Source organism: Polypterus senegalus, chromosome 14 (assembly GCF_016835505.1).
Source record: "Polypterus senegalus isolate Bchr_013 chromosome 14, ASM1683550v1, whole genome shotgun sequence".
NCBI classification, from domain to species: Eukaryota; Metazoa; Chordata; class Cladistia; order Polypteriformes; family Polypteridae; genus Polypterus; species Polypterus senegalus.
This window is the reverse complement of record NC_053167.1, coordinates 126,454,334-126,478,882: the sequence shown is the minus strand read 5'-3', so window position 1 is coordinate 126,478,882 and position 24,549 is coordinate 126,454,334. Positions and strand designations below refer to the sequence as shown.

The 24,549-nt window shown below is 43.0% G+C and overlaps 1 protein-coding gene across 1 annotated transcript in view; it reads right to left on the bottom strand.

The window, feature by feature from the left end:
* Positions 1-24,549, bottom strand: part of ddr2a (discoidin domain receptor tyrosine kinase 2a) — a 240,480-nt gene that overhangs the window by 46,256 nt on the left and 169,675 nt on the right. The window contains exons 7-9 of the mRNA XM_039734991.1: positions 23,375-23,549; positions 8,530-8,773; positions 7,783-7,848 (exon numbers count right to left, since the gene is read on the bottom strand). Of these exons, the coding sequence (XP_039590925.1) occupies positions 7,783-7,848; positions 8,530-8,773; positions 23,375-23,549 (485 nt within the window). The remainder of the gene's footprint in view (positions 1-7,782; positions 7,849-8,529; positions 8,774-23,374; positions 23,550-24,549) is intronic.

Sequence of the window (24,549 nt, the reverse complement as noted above, 5' to 3'; positions counted from 1 at the left end):
AAGCAGTGTAGGAGGATTAGAGAAAAAAAGTGTAAATTAGGGAAGGTTGTGGTACTGACTGTGCTTGCCTGTCCTTTAAAGTACAGGTAGACCTCTGCTTATGATGGGGTTATGTTCCGGAAATCAGATCACAAGTCAAATCAATAGTTAGTCGTTAAAAGTCCAGGAAGGGTGCTACACTCCTAGCTAAGCTTAACCTACCGTAAGTCCATTGAAACTGTGATCAATAATAAAAAGGCAAAGCCCTCACGGCCTCAGCACTAATTCTCTCACTTTCCATATAGGTGGGAAGCTGAAATTTTGCGTGCTCATTCCTTGCAGTGTACTTACAAAAGTTAGGTATGTTTCATGTCCTACTGCAACACCTAAAGGGGAGGGGGACGGGTTGTGGTCCCCGGCCGGGGCTGGAGCCCGGCCGGGACGCCAGGAGGACGAGAGGAGGGCTTGTGCCTCCTCCAGACCGCGAGGGGGCATCTGTCCTGGTTATGTTGGGGCCTCGGGTAAAGGGCTTGGAAGCCCGCCAGTCGGCGCCCCGATGCCGGTATATCCCGTGTGGTCCACGGCCCAGGAGGACCAGAGGAGGGCTTGTGCCTCCTCCAAACCGCAAGGGGGTGTTCGCCCTGGTGGTATTGGGAGCCACGGGTAGAGGGCTTGGAAGTCCAACCCTGTAGGGGCCCGTGGCCACCGCCAGGCGGCACCCTGGTGTCTGAGGAACCCTGGAGCCCAGCACTTCCGCCACACCAGGAAGTGCTGGGGAAGACTTTATGTGGCGCCCGGAGAGCTGCCAGGAGGACAGCCGGCCTTCCGCCACGCTGGGCGTGGCCAAGGAGGGAATGCGGGAACACCTGGTGCTCATCCGGGAGCACTATATAAGGGGCCGCCTCCCTTCAGTCTAGAGCGGAAGTCGGGTGGAAGAGGACGGAGCGAGAGGAAGGACTGGAGGCGGCCAGGAGAAAGGCAATAGGACTGTGTGGCCTGGACTTGGGGGAATCGGTGCTGAAGGCACTGTGGTTTGTGGTGCACGTGATTATTGTAAATATTTGTAAATAAATAGTGTGTTGGGTGAAACAAAGATGTCTGTCTGTCTGTGTCCGGGTCGGCTTTCACAGGGTGTACCCCCTAAACTGTATATACAGATAGGGGAAACCACTCCTCACCATTTCTGCGACTTCCAATATACGTAGGCAGCCCAAATTTCCCATGCTCATCCTTTACACTGTACTTACAAACGTTAAGTATGATTCATTTCGCACCATGCCCCATAACGAACTTTCGAAAATAACGTCTTCTTTATGGCGGTTTTCACCATTATGCCGTAAAGGAACTTTTGGAACTGACCTCTCCTTTTGGCGGTTTCATTCCTTATTTCCAATAACAGAGGATTTATTTCACGGCAGAGACGCACAAGGGCCTCCCCCTGGTCCCCATTCCTTTTTCCGCACGGCCGCTGTCCACATACCTACCACATGGTTGGCTCCCTGCCTGAATACATTAACGACATCCCGCACTCATTTGCCTCCTCACTCGCTTCCTTACTTTCCTCCGCTGTTCATCGTGCTCACTGCTTCCTTCTTCTTTAGTCCGCCGCTTCAAGCCTGTTATTGTTCGCCTTGCTTCACGTCTTCCTGCTGGTGACTCCTGCCTTTTTGTTTACTCCACCTCTTTACTACAACCGCCAAAACTTTGTAACGGCACCAGGCTTCAGATCAAATCTCTGCACAAGAACCTCATTGAGGTGACTGTCTTCACTGGAACTGACTCATGGTCAGACGGTATTTATTCCTCGCATCCCTCTCATACCCTCTGACCTCCCATTCCAATTCAAACACCTCTGATTTCCAGTAAAGGTCTGCTTCGCTATGATAATAAATAAGACACAGGGCCAGACTCTAAAAAAGGTCGGCACTGACTTGGCACAAGATTGCTTCTCACACGGCCGACTGTACGTTGCATGCTGAAGAGTAAGCTCAGCAGACAGCTTGGTCATTTTACAGCCCGAGTGCGGAACTGCAAACGTTGCTTACAAAGAGATCCTTACACCCTAAAAATGTGCATTTCTCATACGCAACATTTACGAGGTGTGGCAGAAAAGTAATGAGACTGGCAACACTGCAAGCGATCTGGCAACGCTGCGCTGTTGTCCTTGATAGAGCACGTGTATCAGTCCCCTCCCATAGCTCAGTGCGAGTTTCAACTCCTTCCGTTAACTACGTGATTTTTGTGACCGCTATTAGCGAAGTTGTGTTTTTGGTTGTGCATCACGCAAAATGGAACAGCGGCATTTGGAGCAACGTTGTGCCATTAAATTTTGTGTTAAGCTTGGAGAATCGGCAAGTGTGACGTTTGAAAAGTTAAAACAGGCCTATAGGAAACATTCTTTATCCCGAGCTCAAGTTTTTCAGGGAGGCCTTCAACTTCGAAAACCAATGAAAACATCGAAAGTGTGAACACTCTTGTGAGATCAGACCGTCGTTTAACATTAAGAATGTTGAGTGAACAATTAAATTTGAACAGATTTACCGTTCATCAAATTTTGACTGAACATTTGCACATGCGAAAGGTCTGTGCCAAAATGGTGCCGAAAAACCTCACAATTGAGCAGAAGGACAATCGAAAAAACGCATTCCTGTGGTTCCCCAGCCCCCTTATTCACCTGACCTCAGTCCGTGTGACTTTTTCGTTTTTCCTAAACTGAAAAATGTCCTCAAAGGACGTCATTTCAGGACTTTAGAAAACACCCCAAAGACTGTAACGGACATGCTGAAGACCATACTGGTTGAAGACTTCCAGCACTGCTACCAACAGTAGGAACAACGTCTCCATCGGTGTGTAGCTGCCCAAGGGAACTATTTTGAAGGGGATAACATTGATGTTTGAAAAAAATAAAAACTTTGGTAAATAAAAAAATCAGTCTCATTACTTTTCTGCCACACCTCGTACAATCATAAATTAAACTCTTTACAATCATCAAATTCACTCTCAATACTAAAATAAGCCTACGATAATTACATTGACAATCGTGTTACGTTATTTTTAAAGTGTTTCCTTTTATTTTTCATAACTTCTTTAACACACCACTTCTCCACTGTGAAGCGCGGGTATTTTGCCAGTTTGTTAATAAATTGGGTAATATTTTAACAAAACACTGAGATGTGTCAGTCCCTGTCTTGCACCCTAAAACATGAGGGTGAGTCGCAGTACTTTAGCAAAACCAACTTTTATTCAGCTTGAAACAGGAACAGCAGGATTATTTGTTGTAGTGGGGTCTACCGCTGTCCTATACACAGACACAGCAGTCAGGCAGGGTGGTGACCGAGTAATCCTGCTCCCTACATTTATAATATTTAAGGACTACATTTGTACCTGTGACTGTGTTGGGTGGGATTGTGTCTGGGGTTTGGGGCTCTGTGATGCCCTCTACTGGTTATTGCTGTCACTTTCTAAAATCAACAAAGCACAAAGCATAAAAGCAATGTCAAGTTCTTCAGCTTTAGACACATACATGGTTTCACTCTCTTTTTTACTTTCTTATTTATATGAAAATCTCACGGTGGCCAATTGCTTTCATCAGACAAGCGTATGTATTCTTACCACAGGCAGAAAAATCTTTGATACAATCAATTACTTGCAATCTCCTTATGTTGTAAATACAATTAGAAAACAGTAGAAGCCATTATGGGGCAGCACGGTGGTGCAGTGGGTAGCGCTGCTGCCTCACAGTTAGGAGACCCGGGTTCACTTCCCGGGTTCTCCCCGTGTCTGTGTGGGTTTCCTCCCACAGTCCAAAGACATGCAGGTTAGGTGGACTGGCGATCCTAAATTGTGCTTGGTGTGTGCGTGTGCCCTGCAGTGGGCTGGCACCCTGCCCAGGGTTTGTTCCTGCCTCCCATCCTGTGCTGGCTGTGATTGGCTCCAGCAGACCCCCGTGACCCTGTGTTAGGAAATAGCAGGTTGGATAATGACTGACTGACTAAGAAGCTATTGTTTTCTAGAATTTAATTTTTTGTGGCTTGAAAATGGACGTATTTAAGGCTTTCTTTTCACTTTTGGACTGGTGCCCATTAGATGCCATTTTAAACTGACAAAACAGGATTTTTTTTTTTTAAATACATAAAAAAATGATATTAAAAATGTGTGTGTGTGTGTGTGTTGGGGGCGGGATATCCAAGAAAGTACAGAAAGTGGGTTGATGTGGCATGGACATGTGATGATGAGAGGCAACGAGCAAAAGAGTTATGGGGATGGAAGTAAAGGGGAAGAGAAAGCGAGGGAGGGCAAAATGGAGGTTGGTGGATAAAGTTAAAGAAGATCTGAAGGAAAAGGGTCTGACTTGTGAGGAGGTGCAGGAGTGAGCTGTGTGGAAAAGGTTGGTCAAACACATCAACCCCACATCAGTGTTTCTCAACCTGTGGGGCGCGAAGTAACAAAAAGGGGGGTGCGAAGATCAAATCAAAAATATGAAAAAAACATCTGTTGAAACCAAAACAAATGAACTTAAACTACATTCTGATACTAGTACAATAAATATAGAGTTAGATAAATGTCGATAAAAGTTAAGTAGGCATAATAAAATATGCATCTACATTTCAAAAAAATGTTAGGGGGGGCGCAATTAAAACTGTTGTGAAAACTCGGGTCGCAAATACTTAAAGGTTGAGAAATGCTGCCCCACATAGAGGTGGGAAAAGACGAAGAGGAAGAAGAAGACAAGAATCCATTACCAAGACCCGAAGGAAATTACTTATGTTAAAACTTAACAACAGACAAGGGACATGTTACACTAAGAGCACATATAAAAGTAATCATGTAAATATAATAAAGTATAATAAATGTAAGTATCAAACTAAAGTACAGAGTGTTGCATCTTAAGTTAATATTGCACATTTTGAGAACAAATAAGGTTATTCACGTGTTTATAGCACACAATTTATTGCGCAAGAACAGATAGTATGTTGCACATTTCAAGTACTTGGAAAAAATGTACCTGGATATCCAATAAAGAAAAAGGGTAATAACTTAAAGTGTGGGTGAGTGACCAGAAAAGGAGTTCTAGAGTCTGATGGCTGTCGGGAGGAAGGATTTCCTGTGATGTTCAGTGGAGCACTTGATGCTAGTCAGTCTACTGCTGAAGACGCTCCTCTGTCCAACCACAACACTATGAAGTAGGTGATTAGCATTCTCAATAATAGACCTAAGCCTAGGCAACATTCTCTGATCTGCCACAGTTTCCAAGCTGTCCAGTTTCTCTCCTACCACAGAGGAAGCCTTGTGAATTAGTTTGTTTAGTCTGACACTTTCATGCTGCTCCCCCAGCATGCCACAGCGAAGAAAATGGCACTGGCCACCACGCTGTTATAGAACATCCGCAGCATAGTGTTGCTGACACTAAAAGATCTGAGCTTGCGTAGGAAATAGAGCCTACTTTGACCCTTCTTGTATATGGCCAGTGAGTTCCTGGACCAGTCTAGCTCATATGCACGCCTAGATACTTGTACTCCTCAACGATCTCCACCTCCACACCCCTAATAGACAGGGGAGAGGCTGGAGATCGTGATCTTCTTAAATCAACTACCAGTTCTTTAGTTTTACTGGCGTTGATCTGCAGTTGATTCAGCTCACACCAGTCGACAAACCAGTCCACTACCGTCCTGTATTCCATCTTGTCTTCATGTCTGATACTACCAACAACTGCAGAGTCATCAGAGAGTTTCTGCAGATGGCAGCCCTCTGTGTTGTAACTAAAATCTGTAGCGTACAGGGTGAAGAGGAATGGTGGCAGAACTGTCCCTTTTGGCGCACCAGTGCCACACAGCACGGTGCCAGACACAGAGCCCTGTAGCCACACAAACTGTGGCCTTCCCGTCAGATAGTCCATGATCCACGAAACTAAGGGAGCATCCACTTGAATTTCCAATAGCTTTACTCCCCAGTCTGGCTGGCCGGATGGTGTTAAAGGTACATGAGAAATCGAAGAACATAATCCTGAGAGTTCCTCCTGGCTTGTCTAGGTGACTGTAGGCACGGTGCAGCAGGTAGATGATTGCATCTTCAACTCCAATCCTTGCCTGGTAGGCAAACTGGAGAGGGTCCAGTGCTGACTTAACCTGGGGGCGAAGTGTTTCCATGACTAGTCTCTCAAAGACTTCATGATGTGTGTGGTGAGCGCCACTGGCCTGTAATCAGAAGGAGCACTAGGATGTACCTTCTTTGGGACAGGAACCAGACAAGATGTTTTCCATAGCGCTGACACTTTTTTTAATACTCAGGCTTAAGTTGAAAATCCTAAGTAGTACACCACAGAGTTGTGAGGCGCAGACTTTAAGCACCTTTGGGCTGATGCCATCAGGGCCTGCCGTCTTGTCGGAACGAAGTCTGCGTAATTCTCTCACGACTTGGTCTTCTGTGAAGGTGGTGGATGGTCTGGTTGTCAGTGTTGTGGATAGAACAGGGGGTGGAGTAGGGTTCAGCTGGTAAGGAAGGAGTAGGAGATAATAATTCACCACACTCTTTCCCCTGTAATGAGTGGTGGGAGAGAGAAAAGTTAGCAGGTGAGGTACTGATGGTGGTGTCCAGGGATGCATTGTCAGCCACAGAGGTAGAGCTGCAGGGAAGGTTGAACTGAGGCATGCTGTCAAACCTACTACAAAACTGGTTAAATTCATTTGCCCCTTCTCTATCACCCTCAGTCCTCTGGTGGTTTGAATTCAAACCAGTAATTGCCCTCATGCCCTTCCAAACCTCTCTGGTGTTCTTCTGCTGCAGCTTTTGTTCCAGCTTTATCCTACAGCTGTTCCTCCCTTCTTTTATTTTAACAGACAACTGTTTCTGTACCCTCTTCACTGCTTCTTTGTCACCTGACCTAAATGTTCTCTTCTTTTCATTCAGAAAAGCTTTAATGTCCTTGGTGACCCATGGTTTTTTGTTAGGGAAGCGGCGTACAGATTTTAAAGGTACAGTGTTGTCTACACAAAAGTTAACGTATTCTGTAAAACAGTCAGCGAGATCATCAATGTCCTCCAAATGAGGCTCACAGAGAGCGTCCCAATCTGCTGCCTCAAAACAATCCTTAAAGCAATGTAAACACAAAAGATGATGCTTTAAATACAAAGCAATGTTTTGATGCATTAATGACCAGCCATACCACACATACTGTACATCCACCTGAAGCTAAGCATGTTCAAGCCCAGCCAGTACTTGGATGGGAGTGTCATCTAGGAAAAGCTTGGGTTGCTGCTGGAAGAGGTATGGGTGAGACCAGAATAGGAGGCTTACCCGGTGGTCTGAGAGTGGACCCCAATGCCCCCAACCAGTGTGTAGTGATGAGGACACTGTGCTGTAAGAATGGTGCCATCCTTCGTATGAGATGTAAAACTGAGGTCCTGACTCTTTGTGGTCGTTAAAGATCCCTGGGCATCCTTTGTGAAGAGTAGGGTGTATTCCCAGTGTCCTGGCTAAATTGACCACCATGGCCTGGTCATTCTGGCCCCCCTTTCATCCCCTGTCTCTTATTGGCTAACTGTCTCTCACCCCTTCACCACCTAACTGCTAATGTGTGGTGAGTGTAATGGAGCCAAATGGCTGCCGTCACTTCATCCAGGTGGGTCCTACACATTAGTGGTGGTTGAAGTGGCTCCTCGATCGCTGTGTAAAGTACCTTCAATAGTGAGAAAGGTGCTATATAAATGTATACATACTGTATAAAAGAATAAAAAAAGAATTATTTATTATTATATAAAAGTATTATTATTATATATTTTATAATACATTCGATGGAGTACTTACCTGGCTGAATGCTGGTTGGTGGAAGAGTATTTGATGGAGCCCAAGTGGTGTTGTACATGGCCGTGTCTGAAAGTATAGAAAGATAAGACTGCTGACAACGAAAGACACACTTTCTAATTTTTTCCCACTACTAGTTTTGCTACACAGGTAAGTTTTTCCGATACATTTACTTTTTGATCTGTCCGTTTTCTGAGTTTGACTCTAGTATTTATCTCCTGGTTCTTTCATTATTTCTGGCACGACGCACAGTCTTCATGGCTAAGGAGTGATAGGCAAACAATTCAACTCCTTCATTCCTTAAACTAAACCCACATTAGCAGCACACCTTTTAAATTACTGGATTTTTTTTTTATAATATATCCTTCTAAATACTTCACTTGAATAAAAACAAGAACAGGTCTTGTAATTTTCCAATAGACATCTTGCATCTGGGCGGCGCTGCTGCCTCACAGTAAGGAGACCCGGGTTCGCATGTTCTCCCCGTGTCTGCGTGGGTTTCCTTCTACAGTCCAAAGATATGCAGGTTAGGTGCATTGGCGATCCTAAATTGTCCTTGGTGTGTGCTGTGTGCATGTGCCCTGTGGTGGGCTGGCACCATGCCTGGCATTTGTTCCTGCCTTGCGCCCTATGTTGGCTCCAGCAGACCCCCGTGACCCTGTGTTAGGATATAGCGGGTTGGATAATGACTGACTGACTGATATCTTGTATCTAAGCATGGAATACATTCCCAGGAACATCCCCTCGTACCTGACTGAAAGGTGATCTCACTAAACATCATCCAGGCATCCGCAAAATAAAACTGGCACTTAATGGAGCTGGCCATACGGTTCATTAGCTGGACGGTGACAAAGCGGGCGCTGGGGTTGACATCATCATGTACCAGGCTGGAGGAGATGGGATTGGGCTCCCAGGAGCTAGACTCCGAGTAGAAATAGCACTGAACCTCTTTGAAGATCTTCACGCCTTTGGTGAACATGTTGTTGCAATGAACCTAGGGAGGAGATGAAAAGGATAACACACACTGTAAAAAATGTCACTGCAGATTTCACAGTAAATTACTGGCAGCAGGGTTGCCAGCAAATATTAGAGTAAGAAACTGTAAATTAAAATAACTCCCTAAAATTGCTGGTCGGTTCACTAATGCAGAGTTTAGTCAACTACTATAAACACTGGTGCAGTACCAGTAATTTACTGTCAAATGAACAATTAAAAATGACCCTCGGTGTAAGCACTGTTGCAGTTATTTAGCAGCTTTCTTTCCAGAAAAATGAATACAATAAAATTAAACACCTGACACCGCTAGTATTAAATAACAAAGAGCGTGTTGGAGGACATCCTCACAGGCTCTTTTGAGGTATGTAATAACCTGCCGGGACATGAGGGGGCGCCAGTGCTAACACTGTGATCTCCTTCTTTTCCAAGGCACCAGCCAGGGAAGGCAATTGACTCCGCCCCTTCCATAAAAACCCAAGCCTCCCGGAAGGAGGTGCCATTTCTGGCAGGAGTGACCCACCAGACGCAGCTCCGCTCCCTTAGTGACCTGAATGCCAGCCCAAATACTTTGTTTTTTTTGGTTTTGATTCCCTGCATAATGGGAAGTGCAGGCATTTTTTTTTTGCTTTTCTTTGTTTTGTCCTTGGACAATAGTATTTGGGTGTTGTACCATGTTAGCCATTATGAATGTAGTGACAAGTCAAGTAAAATGACACCTTTTATTGGCTTGCCCGAAGAAGGGGCCTGAGTTGACTCGAAAGCTTGCATATTGTAACTAAAATATTTTAGTTAGCAAATAAAAGGTGTCATTTTGCTTGGCTTTTCTCTACATTCATAATGGCTAACATTGTACAACACCCTAGTACTAAAAAAGATTGCAATATGCAAGCTTTGAGGCAACTCAGGCCCCTTCTTGAGGCGAGATGTAGTACAGAAACTGGAGTTCCCCGTGTTTATATACTGTCACACTTGGGTCACAGATTTGCACAGAGACACAGAAGGTCGTAGAAAAAAAGAAGGATTTTTATTCAGACACCGCAAACACATGAGCTTAAACGTGCTCCATGACAAGTCAGAGATGACAGTTCCGCTAGGAGCAGAGAGAGATAAAAGCAAACAATCAATTCCAAAACTGACAGGCGCTGCGCAAGGCTTATAAGTCGCGGAGTACGCTGAGGCTTGTATTACGCGTTATAGTGCAAGGATAAGGAGCAATGTGTAGTCAGTGTTTCAGGGTTTGTGGTTTTACCAGGGGCGTCTGTATCTATTTGGGGTGCAATCAGCCCTCCAGCTCACAATACACACTAGGATGTAGTGCCAGGGTGTTGTCCCGTGTTAGCCATTATGAATGTAGAGAAAAGCCAAGAAAAATGACACCTTTTATTGGCTAACTGTCAAGGCAACTTAGGAACCTTCTTCATCTACATCTCGCCTGAAGAAGGGACCTGAGTTGCCTCGAATGCGTGCATATTGTAATCTTTTAAGTTAGCCAATAAAAGGTGTCATTGTACTTGACTTGTCACTCATTGGACAATAAATGGGATGATCCTATTGCTGCCCCAAATGTTCCCAGTTCCGTAGCTGCCATTCCTGCACCCGGCCACAAAAGATTCAAACATATAAATAGAGCTTATACAGTATATGGATTAATCCCACCTGTTAATACAAAATGAAAAATTACAGACAACGTTGTTAATTTCTAACCAGGAACAGAGTTGTTCATCTACTCTCTTTCATACATTGAAAGTTGTTCAACAGGTAAACCTTTGTATGTTGTCACGATAAGGAGGATACTTTGTGACGTAGGGTGCGTTTCACTTTATTGAAAACAACCTAACACGAATCATTCTCAACAATCATCAATACACTTACTATCTTTAACTTTGTCTCCCACTGACCACAGCTGTGGGGATCTCCAGAGCCATGGGGGCGTTTCCATATGTAAATCATTCATCTTTATGCAAATGTAGATTTTGGTGGCAAGAAAAAAAAAAAAAACACTAAAATTGTAGAAAAAGCGCAACCCACCCAAACCTATTCTTCTTACGGGACATATTTTGAGTAATATGGGGTGAAAAATGATTCATTTTGAGTTATATCAATTTAGTACAACTATGCCATGGACTATGAGAAAATAGTCAAACTAATTTAAATAAAAAAAAGAAAAAAAAAAAACCTAAGCCATGTTTTTTTGAGGAAAAGGTAAGCTTGCCTTTGTGATCTTGGGTTTCATTCCAAAATTACAAATGTTAGACCTCCCTGGATGGGTCCCTAACGCTGATTTTCCCAAATGTACTGCAGTCTGTAATGTACTTGAAGCACCATGACCATGGTAAAGGCACTATACAAATAAAATGTATTATTATTATTATTAACAAACTTTCTTTTTAGCTCTAAATTATTTTCTAAAATGTACTACAATTAAAAGTAAAATACTGTAAACCAATAAAATACTACTTTTACAGTGAAAAATATTATGTCATTCTCTAACTCACTGACTGTATATACTTGCGTATAAGTTGGGTCTTAAAACCTGAAAAATCGATCATAAAAATCAAACCCCGAATTATACGCCCGTTCAAAAATACGACACTTAATTTTTTTTTTCTTGCCTCCTCCAATCTTGCACCAGTTTCTCGGAGGCATTGAATTTTGTTGAAGCAGTGCAGTTACCAGTTTCTTTCACCACTTCAACGACTTTTAAATTAAAACCAGCTTCATATTTTCTTCTGATCGAATGCTCCATTGTAGATAAAGGATGCTCTTACGATAAAGGTGTATAAGATACAAAACTCAACATCAGTGCAAACGTCGCTCAGAATAGTTTGGGTATTACCGTGTGGTCAGGTATACCGTAGATATCCTTGGAAAGGAAAAAATCTGCAATATAAGAACCTAATATTGCAGGCCAAGGGCCAGGATATACATTAAAACTACACAACATGTGTGGCTGCGGATGCTGCTGCTACACTAGCAGTGCACTGATTACACTTGCTCATGTGCTTGATGTACAGTTAGGTCCATAAATATTTGGACAGAGACCACTTTTTTCTCATTTTAGTTCTATACATTACCACAATGAATTTTAAATGAAACAAATCAGATGCAGTTGAAGTTCAGACTTTCAGCTTTAATTCAGTGGGTTGAACAAAACGATTGTATAAAAATGTGAGGCAACTAAAGTATTTTTTTAACACAATCCCTTCATTTCAGGGGCTCAAAAGTAATTGGACAAATTAAATAACTGGAAATAAAATGTTCATTACTAATACTTGGTTGAAAACCCTTTGCTGGCAATGCCAGCCTGAAGTCTTGAACTCCTGGACATCACCAGATGCTGGGTTTCCTCCTTTTTAATGCTCTGCCAGGCCTTTACTGCAGCGGCTTTCAGTTGCTGTTTGTTTGTGGGCCTTTCTGTCCGAAGTTTAGTCTTCAACAAGTGAAATGCCTGCTCATCTGGGTTAAAATCAGGTGACTGACTTGGCCATTCAAGAATTTTCCACTTCTTTGCTTTAATAAACTCCTGGGTTGCTTTGGCTGTATGTTTTGGGTCATTGTCCATCTGTATCATGAAACGGCGCCCAATCAATTTGACGTCATTTAGCTGGATTTGAGCAGACAGTATGTCTCTGAACACCTCAGAATTCATTCGGCTGCTTCTGTCCTGTGTCACATCATCAATAAACACTAGTGTCCCAGTGCCACTGGCAGCCATGCACGCCCAAGCCATCACACTGCCTGACTCCACTGTGTTTTACAGATGATGTGGTATGCTTTGGATAATGAGCTGTTCCACGCCTTCTCCATACTTTTTTCTTGCCATCATTCTGGTAGAGGTTGATCTTGGTTTCATCTGTCCAAAGAATGTTTTTCCAGAACTGTGCTGGCTTTTTTAGATGTTCTTTAGCAAAGTCCAATCTAGCCTTTCTATTCTTGAGGTTTATGAGTGGTTTGCACCTTGCAGTGCACCCTCTGTATTTACTTTCATGCAGTCTTCTCTTTATGGTAGACTTGGATATCGATACGCCGACCCCCTGGAGAGTGTTGTTCACTTGGTTGGCTGTTGTGAAGAGGTTTCTCTTCACCATGGAAATGATTCTGCGATCATCCACCACTGTTGTCTTCCGTGGATGTCCAGGTCTTTTGCGTTGCTGAGTTCACCAGTGCTTGCTTTCTTTCTCAGGATGTACCAAACTGTAGATTTTGTCACTCGTAATATTGTAGCAATTTCTCAGCTGTTTTTTTCTGTTTTCGCAGCTTAAGGATGGCTTCTTTCACCTGCATGGAGAGCTCCTTTGACCGCATGTTGTCTGTTCACAGCAAAATCTTCCACATGCAAGCACCACACCTCAAATCAACTCCAGGCCTTTTATCTGCTTAATTGATAATGACGTAACGACGGACTTGCCCATGAAACAGCATTTGAGTCAATTGTCTAATTACTTTTGAGCCCCTGAAATGAAAGGATTGTGTTAAAAAAAATGCTTTAGTTGACTCACATTTTTATGCAATCGTTTTGTTCAACCCACTGAATTAAAGCTGAAAATCTGCACTTCAACTGCATCTGAGTTGTTTCATTTAAAATTCATTGTGGTGATGTACAGAACGAAAATTAGAAAAAAGTGGCCTCTGTCCAAATATTTATGGACCTAACTGTAAACCTGGAGGATTCCACCAGGTGGCAGTGTGAGACATCATCACGGTTATAAAACAACATTCATTTTTGCTGTGTTGTAAATTAAGGGAAGAAACATGTTGAAGACAAAAGTTCTTTGTATTCTGATGGTATTGTGAAAGTGCAACAGCGACACAGAATGTCGAGACAGTATGCGAGACCTTTAAATGTATCGCGTCATTACCATGAGGAACATGCAATGCTTGTATTGCCTATGCGAGAAATGGATGAAGAAAAGCACCATGAATACTTTTGTATGTGAGCATTTAAGTCTGATGATTTGCTTCACTGCATCAATCCTTTCATCAAACATTAAAGGATACACAGTGATCGTGTTTGAGATACGATGCAGCTTGCCATCACCCTGTGTTATCTTACAACGGCCGAATCTGCACTTCTTTTCTCAGACGTTTTCCACTTTGCTACCATTTTATCTTGAACATTTCCACATCCACTTTGAAAGAGCTGCCGTCAGCTGTTCTGACTGGCATGTCTGTCACTATGGAGGTGTTAATATTAAGCGATGTTGATGTCACGTACCAAAACTTTAACGCACACGACACCTAAATTTTTGCTGGTACTACAACCCACGCACGCGTCACGTTAATTAATGATGACATGCTCAGAGGATGCGTCAAAGGGTACAGGTGGCAGCCATGATGTATGTAAGCGTTCTCAGCTTCAAGTATAAACTCGGCCTAACAAGCCGGAAAATTAAATAATGTCTGAGACTGGCAAGGATTCGTTTCTAATTAAGAAATTTGGTTTGAATGAAAACCTGCAGCCACTAAGGCCCGTTGCCCAATCCTGATTTATATTATACCATAATTCTAAACGTAGCTCTTTAAAAACTGAGATATGAGGTAAGAACAGCAATGTACTTGTTATAATTGCAAATCGAATGTGGATAAAATGTTTGTGACAGTGTTTAAAATGTTCCAAGTTTAAAAGCAAAAGCTTATATTTATTGTACTTGCCTGGATGGTAGCAAAAGACAGGGCAGGTCAATGGTCATGGAGAAAAGGCACATGGGAAGAGGAAAGGAAAGAGATGGAGCCGAGAAGTTTCTAGATGGGCAGCGCACACATTTAGAAATGACATGAGGAACAGTTAAGTTGTGGACCAGATGACTTACAGTGGTGTGAAAAACTATTTGCCCCCTTCCTGATTTCTTATTCTTTTGCATGTTTGTCACACAAAATGTTTCTGATCATCAAACACATTTAACCATTAGTCAAATATAACACAAGTAAACACAAAATGCAGTTTTTAAATGATGGTTTTTATTATTTAGGTAGAAAAAAAATCCAAACCTACATGGCCCTGTGTGAAAAAGTAATTGCCCCCTGAACCTAATAACTGGTTGGGCCACCCTTAGCAGCAATAGCTGCAATCAAGCGTTTGCGATAACTTGCAATGAGTCTTTTACAGCGCTCTGGAGGAATTTTGGCCCACTCATCTTTGCAGAATTGTTGTAATTCAGCTTTATTTGAGGGTTTTCTAGCATGAACCGCCTTTTTAAGGTCATGCCATAGCATCTCAATTGGATTCAGGTCAGGACTTTGACTAGGCCACTCCAAAGTCTTCATTTTGTTTGTCTTCAGCCATTCAGAGGTGGATTTGCTGGTGTGTTTTGGGTCATTGTCCTGTTGCAGCACCCAAGATCGCTTCAGCTTGAGTTGACGAACAGATGGCTGGACATTCTCCTTCAGGATTTGTCGGTAGACAGTAGAATTCATGGTTCCATCTATCACAGCAAGCCTTCCAGGTCCTGAAGCAGCAAAACAACCCCAGACCATCACACTACCACCACCATATTTTACTGTTGGTATGATGTTCTTTTTCTGAAATGCTGTGTTCCTTTTACGCCAGATGTAACGGGACATTTGCCTTCCAAAAAGTTCAACTTTTGTCTCATCAGTCCACAAGGTATTTTCCCAAAAGTCTTGGCAATCATTGAGATGTTTCTTAGCAAAATTGAGACGAGCCCTAATGTTCTTTTTGCTTAACAGTGGTTTGCGTCTTGGAAATCTGCCATGCAGGCCGTTTTGCCCAGTCTCTTTCTTATGGTGGAGTCGTGAACACTGACCTTAATTGAGGCAAGTGAGGCCTGCAGTTCTTTAGACGTTGTCCTGGGGTCTTTTGTGACCTCTCAGATGAGTCGTCTCGGCACTCTTGGGGTAATTTTGGTCGGCCGGCCACTCCTGGGAAGGTTCACCGCTGTTCCGTGTTTTTGTCATTTGTGGATAATGGCTCTCACTGTGGTTCGCTGAAGTCCCAAAGCTTTAGAAATGGCTTTATAACCTTTACCAGACTGATAGATCTCAATTACTTCTGTTCTCATTTGTTCCTGAATTTCTTTGGATCTTGGCATGATGTCTAGCTTTTGAGGTGCTTTTGGTCTACTTCTCTGTGTCAGGCAGCTCCTATTGAAGTGATTTCTTGATTGAAACAGGTGTGGCAGTAATCAGGCCTTGGGGGGCTACGGAAATTGAACTCAGGTGTGATATACCACAGTTAGGTTATTTTTTAACAAGGGGGCAATTACTTTTTCACACAGGGCCATGTAGGTTTGGATTTTTTTTCTACCTAAATAATAAAAACCATCATTTAAAAAATGCATTTTGTGTTTACTTGTGTTATATTTGACTAATGGTTAAATGTGTTTGATGATCAGAAACATTTTGTGTGACAAACATGCAAAAGAATAAGAAATCAGGAAGGGGGCAAATAGTTTTTCACACCACTGTAAGTTATGTTACAGGAGAGGGAATCTGATTATTGTTGTTATGGACGTTTATTTTCTAAGTAGCCTACTCCAATGTGAAGCTAACTGGTCTGATAAACTACGGGGTCTCATGACTGCTTTCCTAGAATTGTGTTAAGTGAGCCAATCCTGCAAATGGTGCAAGCGCGGTCTCTTAGGGGCTGAACAAAGTGCGACTTCAGAGAAAGTTGAAGTCCTTAGGTGTGTCTGACTCACCTGGAGGTGACTATCTCTAGTGGAGAGAAAAAATCTTTCATCTCATGTTTTCATGCAGAATGAGAGAAAGAAGTTAATGGTATAACAGAAATGGTGACCAATGCTGTACAAACAGCAATCAATGTGAATAACGTCCATGAAAAGAAAAAAAAAAAAAGGAAAAACTTCTAAACGTTACTCGAGTTGCATAATCGACAGTTCAGTTATCCAGCTGTGTGCTCACAACATGCAAAACACATGACATTTTACCTAAAACATTGTTAAATTGTGTGACTGATGGCCAGGGCCCTTACCTGGCCGGGACGCCAGCGCCACCACCACCTACTCAAAGCTTCATGATGCTGCAACAATGATGGATGGATTAAAAGGCAGAAGTCTACGTGACCATCATCATCATCAAGTCCTTCTGTGAGAATCCTAAATCCAAAGAGGACTGTTTCATTTATGTTAGGTAGAATGCCCAGAGGGGACTGGGTGGTCTGATGGTCTGGAATCCCTACAGATTTTATTTTTTTCTCCAGCCGTCTGGAGTTTTTTTGTTTTTTCTGTCCTCCCTGGCCATTGGACCTTACTCTTATTCTATGTTGACTTATTTTATTTTCTTACTGTGTCTTTTATTTTTCTATTCTTCATTATGTAAAGCACTTTGAGCTACTTTTTGTATGAAAATGTGCTATATAAATAAATGTTGTTGTTGTTGTTGTTGTTGAAGGATGGACCTGGGGAGCAGATATGCACAGAGCACTGCCTCCCCCGGAGCACTAGATGGCAGCAGCACCTCGGATTCCCACATGGCTCCATGGGATTTTGGCACAGCCCTGTTAGGTTCCTTGAGAGCCTCCAGGGGGAGCCGCAGAGCCTCACTTTGGGTTTCTGCCACACCTGGGAGTACTTCTAGATAATGCTGTTGAGTCACCTGAAGTCCATAAAAAGGACCACCTCACTTCACTCGAGGAGCCAGAGTCGGATGCAAGAGGACGAGCTTGCCATAAGAGGAATGGAGGCGGAAGAGGAAGACAAAGACATAGAAAAGGAGGGAAGAAACTGTTGTACTCTTGTGCTTTGTACGGTGTGCTGGGACTGTGCAGGGGGAAATTTTGGAAATTGTTTCCCCCCCAATTAAATAAATGTGTTGCATTTTTCAATTTGTGCCTGGTATCAGTCTGTGTCAGGTTTGGGTAGCGGTTGCACCCCCTGGTGGCCGTAAGAGATACTTCCTGAAAATCAGTGAACACCATAAACAGGAAATGATTTCCCATAATGCCTCTGAATTGAAGGTTCTCCTCACCCACTCATGCACTGGTCAAGGGGTCGAGTATTTCTTTAAAGTGCCAGGTGTGTGTTGAGGCAGACAGTAAATGTAAGTTGTTGGGTTGGAAATACCAAGTGAACACTCAAAAGAACTCAGAATTCCAACTCAGACAATTTAGACAAAACAAAGCTAGACAAATTGTTGGAGTTGTGATGTAATACCTTATTCAATTGTCTTATATATAAACGTCTAAGCGTGGAAGTGTGTGTGTGTCTGTCCGTTAAAATTAAAATTAACGAGTCCGAAAAAGAAAGAAGTACGAGGCTACAGCATGAAGCTGAAAGAGTCGCCAAAGTGAAACCGCCGAGGAAAGACAAAAAAGAGAGAAACTCGCTTAGCCGCTGATAGATGAGGGGGGTGAGCACGTAAGCAAAACAAAACCGCCCACTCGGCATTTCAATTATTTTTCTGACGATTTCAATAGTTTCTAGGAGCCCGGGCTTTTTACAGCAAGGACTTACACAGCTAGTTTAAAATAAAAGCCCAAAATGACATTTTATCAGTAAAAATGCATTTGGAGCAAAGTGAGGAATATTCTCCACATTTATTTTGATCTATTTCCACAAAAAATACATGTGAATGCACTGAGGTGACCAATGGCGAGGTGTAAAAGTGAAATGTCATAACTCCAAATAATCCAAGAGCAGGTGAACACAGTATAAGACCCTAAAGGCTGCCTTCCGTAGAAGTGAAGCACGGACCCTCTCCTTCTTCTGCGAGACTGTGTGCTGTCACCTTAGATCCATTTCTGGCACCGCATCCGAGTGGCAGCCTTTCCAGCGGCTCCGTATATGACTTTATCTTTTTACCTTTTTATCTCTATTTTTCTCTATTTCACTGTTATTGTGAATTTCCCCTTGGGATTAATAAAGTATCTATCTATCTGTCTATCTATCTAGCAGTCCGGAGGGCCATAACTGACCCAATGTCAGCCTTATTGAACCAGTGCAGTGTTCATATTCATTCACTGGTCAAGAGTACGGTCTTCAGTTCAGAAGAACAAGTCCACTTGAACACACTTCACTTTTGTGCTCTGATTTTCCAAAAGTATTCCATATTTCAGCAAAAATGTATTTGTTTTGGTTATTACGAGCGTACGACTGAATAAAGGACATATGTGACACGAGTAACTGAAGAATTTTTCATGGATGTTTTAATATTGTTTGCTGACCTTCAGTTTTGGCCTTCAGTGTTTCTTTTGTAATAAACCTGAGCCGGGTACACAATCAGCAGCTCAGCATGAATTCCCTTGTTGTAGAGAATTGGACTGCTGTAAGGGGCACAAGCCCACTTTATTGTAACTAAGGTGTCATAAATAGGGGCTTAACGCTTTGAATTCGAGGTATGCATTAAGTCGTATCTCATTGAGCCTGTCAAGGTGCAAAGTATGATATAAGCTCTATTTGACTATACAGTGTCACACACGTGCGCATGGGAGGCAGCTGAAGGGCTCACAAAGGGATAATTCCATGCCAGACCTGGGGTGGCAGGGTGCAGTAATCCTCCCTCTTTTTATCAGCAGACCAACCACGGGAAAATTCGCCTGGACTCGAGAACGTCACTTCTGGTTTCAGCTCCAATGACATCACTTCCGGTTCAGGTCCCGATGACATCATTTCCAGTTCCTACCCCGATGACTTCACTTCCTTTGCCCAGCTTTAAATCCGCCATCTTTGCCCGTTAAGATCGCTCTATTGTTGGACTGAAGTCTGTCGAGACCTGTTCTATGGAAACAACCTTTCAATTTTGGAGGCCTAATTCAAGTATACGGGCGGCTGCCCTCAAACCTCTTCCTGTGTCTGTCCAATCTTTTCACAAGAGCCACTAAAAATGCAGCCGGCTTGCTGCCGCATCTCAATTATCTACTGCAGTGCTGCCATCTAGTGGACCGACATAGAATTCTTTTTTTCTTTTTGGTGGCAATAACTTGCGAAAAACATTGCTATTAACAGACAGTAGATTGTAGTGGTCTTGGGGATGCGAAGATTCACACCATCCAAAGATGGTGATTTGTTTGTATTTTATTGTGGGGGCACCAGGAACACACGTAGCCTTGACCTGGCATGCAAACACTCACTCACAAAGACACGGTTAGTGGCACAATGAATAGATAAGTAATAATAAAATATATGAATCAAATAATGAAAAAACAATCTATACTAATAAAAGGCAAAGCCCTCACTGACTGACTGACTGACTGACTCATCACTAATTCTCCAACTTCCCGTGTAGGCAGAAGGCTGAAATTTGGCAGGCTCATTCCTTACAGCTTAATTACAAAAGTTAAATTTCATTTCGTATTTCTACACGTAACGGTCATAACGGTCGACAACGTCCGCCATGTTGAACATTCTTATTTATGGCCCCATCTTCACGGAATTTGGTAGGCGGCTTCCCTACACTAACCGAAACCGATGTACTTACTTATTTCGATGGTATGACGCCACTGTCGGCCGCCATATTGAACTTTCCAACGTCACTAATTTTCCAACTTCCCGTGTAGGTAGAAGGCTGATCCCATCTTCACGAAATTTGGTAGGTGGCTTCCTGCGCTAACCAAAACCGATGTACATACTTATTTCGGTGGTATGACACCACTGTCGGCCGCCATATTGAATTTTCCAAACGTCACTAATTCTCCCACTTCCCATGTAGGTAGAAGGCTGAAATTTGGCAGGCTCATTCCTTACAGCTTACTTACAACAGTTAAGCAGGTTTCATTTCGAAATTCTACGCGTAATGGTCATAACGGTCAACAACGTCCACCATATTGAACTTTCTTATTCATGGCCCTATCTTCAAGAAATTTGGTAGGCGGCTTCCCTACGCTAACCGAAACCAATGTACGTACTTATTTCGGTGGTATGACGCCACTGTCAGCCGCCGTATTGAACTTTCCAACGTCACTAATTCTCCAACTGCCCGTGTAGGTAGAAGGCTGAAATTTGGTACTTATTTCGGTGGTATGATGGCACTGTTGGCCGCCATATTGAACTTTTCAACGGTGTTTGTTACTTATGGGCCCATCTTCAAGAAATTTGGTATGCGGTTCCCAACGCTAACTGAATCCTACTTACGTACATATATACGTCCATAGCCTGCAGCTCGGTCATCGTGTAAGGTGGCGTTGGGTCCCCCATCCCAACGCCTCCCACGTTGTTGGCTGCCTGTCTATATAAGGCCGTCTGTCGCTCCAGTCTCTACATTCCCTTCCTTGCTTCTCCACGGGATTCACGTCTCCCAGCTGATAACTACAGCCTTTTTATTTAATCCACGGCTTCTCCGCTGTTTTATTGTTCATTTATTACGATTATAGTTATTGTGTAGGTATTTTAGACTTACTTTACATTGTTCAGGTACCCATTTCCTTTATCATTCCAACCGTACCCCCATTAACATGTCTATCAAGGTGATCACCATCGATCAAAGAACTGTCACTTACCGAGTGGTTTCCATGCCCAGAGATGGCATCTGCCTTTTCCTTTCTCTGTGTTACATATTGCACGGCCATATCAGGCTCACTCTTGATATCCGGAGGAACATTGTGTCTTATGTATTGAATGACTGGGACAGGTTCAAGGTGTGGACTGATGACGGTACAGGATATAATTATACTACACAGGAGCACTAGAAGAGTGAAATGCTTAAGCCCTTCACCTATGGTTCTGCATGTGAGTTGATGGCTGCTGCTGAATTGTTCGGTTGTCGCTTTCAAGTGTACCGAAATGGCCAAATATTTTACACCTTTGGAGAACCGCCAATGCCTCTTAAACATCTTAGATTGACAGGTGACGATTTCAGTAGTGGACACTTTGATGTTTATGAATGTTTAAACTCTCAAAAGCTGGATGTGAAGTTATTGATGAAACTGGTTGTATGCTTACAACGCTTGACAGATGTCGAATGTCACTTCAACACAAGTTCTACAAATACTGTCGTAATTGAAATAAACCATGAAACTCAAACCGATTATGACAGCAGCAATCTAAGCTACTGTTCACATGGCCAACTGTACGTTGCATGCTCAAGAGTAAGCTCAGCGCACAGCTTGGTCACATTACAACTGGAGGGCCGAACTGACAATGTGGCATACAAAGAGATCCTTAACAAATAATTATTGGCATATTTTCCCTCAGTTTAAAAAGGTATAATTTTCTTCTTAATAAAAATTTTAAGGCAGTACTTCGTCGCTGCGAAGCGCGGGTATTTTGCTAGTACACAATATAACCAAAACCACATATGCAAAGGCTCCCCCCCAGCTCCACAATGGAGATAATAAATTACAACACTAACAGCAAACAATAAACACTAAGAACACTGTCCAAAACAGTTCAGTATAGCAGGGGCAGTTGATGATGGATGTGTGATTGAAAGCAATGTAAAGTTTTATCCTACCGGATTCCTGAAGCGCTATGGGGTTTGAAGTGATTGGGGGCGCTACCTCAGACAAAGATGCATCCCATCAGTACAAACTCACACAAGACAGGCAGGCACAGGACAGCACATATATCCAGACAGAAACTGTAATCCAAGGTGGGCAAGTCGTAATCCAATTGAGGCGTATTAACAAATAGACGGATGATCGCCATGCCCAGGCATCTTTCAGGCTTCTTTTTAAAGAGCCTGCCTACTCAATCTTCCCAGCAGCCCCTGCGAGAAGCTGTCCAATAGCTTTGAACTGCTGGGGCCACTGGGAAATGTAGTACATTCTAAGTAGCGCTGCTATACCATCGTTACAGTATGTCGTTGTGAAAAATATATAAAGCTGGTGATGTTTTGAACCAACTCGCTTTGCTGTAAGATTAATATGACCGTGATTGAGACAGTGACATTCAATTGGTTGATGTGGAAACTGCAGGCTCTGGCACTGATGTGGATCAGTTCCCCCTTAGATGTTTCTTCATTACAAAGTGTCTGACTTGTCCCGACTGTAAAGACATTCTGGTACCAACTGAGTGCAAACAGTCACCAATTACCAAATGAGTTGTGTGCTTAAGTGTGGACAGCGCAAAGAAACGCGTCATATTTACAGCTTCTAAGCCTGCACTCTGCGAGGTGACATCCTTCTAGGAGTGTCATTCAAATGGAGACTTTTAGTCGTGTTACTGGTGAAAATAAAGTAAATAATTTCTTTACCCTTTTCACAGTTACTGTTGATAATAAAACTTGCTTTAAAATACATATTTTCATGAGGTTTGATAGAGTTCATTACTTATGATACAATATATGCATAGATCTCTACTGCAGCATTCTGGCAATGAATGGTCCATCAGTCAATGTGTTAAAAGAAAGAGCCATTAAAGATGCAGGAGCTGTTCATATCAAAACATTAGAATGGCCAGCAAACAAAAACAAAATATAAGGCAGATATTGTAGTTAAAACACAAGAGCAAGAGGTCCTAACTAACAGTAAGTATAAATAAATCCTTTTCATAAGTGAGTCTTCAGGAAAGAGTTTAGTTTTAAATCCGAAAGCTTGGACAACATGTGCTGTTCCTTATTATCTCAAATAGCAAAATGACACGATTTGTGGACTTGTACACATTTTGTTGATCCAAAAAATAATTTTAATATTTGGATATTTAATATTTGTTTAAACATCTGTATAAAAACAAAACAAGGTGAATACCTTCATTGTCGTGAAATTGCGAATCCTGTCAAACTCAAACTCAATTTCCACGTATCCATTCGAAAAGGTGTCATTCGACCAGCCCACGTAGTCGTTTATGTTGTAGACGTGGCTTTGAATGAAGTTGTCCAGGCCACACACACCATCTGTCAGCTGTCCGAGGCCTTCTGTCATTCTGAAAGAGGAATGGAAAAGAGACTTGGCTTGGTACAAAAGGTTGTATTTAGACTCACCTTCGCTTGCCCACCCCCGGGTTTGGTTTACCGTATATAAAATTTAAAGAGATTGTTAGTTTCATGGGAATTGTTACATATGCATTATTTTCATTTTCATTTTAAAACTTTTGTAAAAACAACACTTTATTTCCGGCCCTGGGTGTGGTTACATCTCTTTCTTGCAGGACGTATAACGCTGCTCGCGTTGTGAAGGGGGGGGGCAGCTAAACGCACGCTAAGGAGATGCCGTCGGATCATCTGCTGTCTTTCTGCTTGTCTCACTGCCCGATCATTTCAAAGCCTGTACAGCAGCTGTCCTTTCCTGTCCACTTCGCATCTCTGCCGCTCGCTTTGTGAAGTTGGCCGAGGGTTAGGTAGGCTGAACGCACGCTAAGGAGAAGCAGTCTGATCATCTGCTGGCTTTCTGCTGCTGGCGAGCTGCGTGTTTTGCTTGTCTCTTGTCATTGTTTTAAGAGCTGGGAGCATATGAAGCGTGTCTGCCAACAGCAATCCAACAACTGCTAGGTTAGATGTCCGTGGACTTGCTTTAAATGAGGTCTCACTGCCTTGTCTCGTGTGACGTTGTAAAAACAATACTTGTCCTTTATTTCTGGCCTGGGTGTGGTTAATTCTCTTTCTTGCAGGACGTATAATGCTGCTCGCATTGTCAAGGGGGAAGGGGGCGGCTGAACACATGCTATGGAGGTGCAGTCGGATCATCTGCTGTCTTTCTGCCGCTGTCGTGCTGCCCGTCGATCATTTTAAAGCCTGAAGAGCAGCTGTCCTTCTGCCACTTCGCGTCTCTGCCGCTCGCGTTGTGAAGGGGGGGACGGCTGAACGCACGCTAAGGAGAAGCAGTCTGATCATCTGCTGGCTTTTTGCTGCTGGCAAGCTGCGTGTTTTGCTTGTCTCTTGTCATTGTTTTAAGAGCTGGGAGCAAGTTAAAGTGTCTCTCGCGGG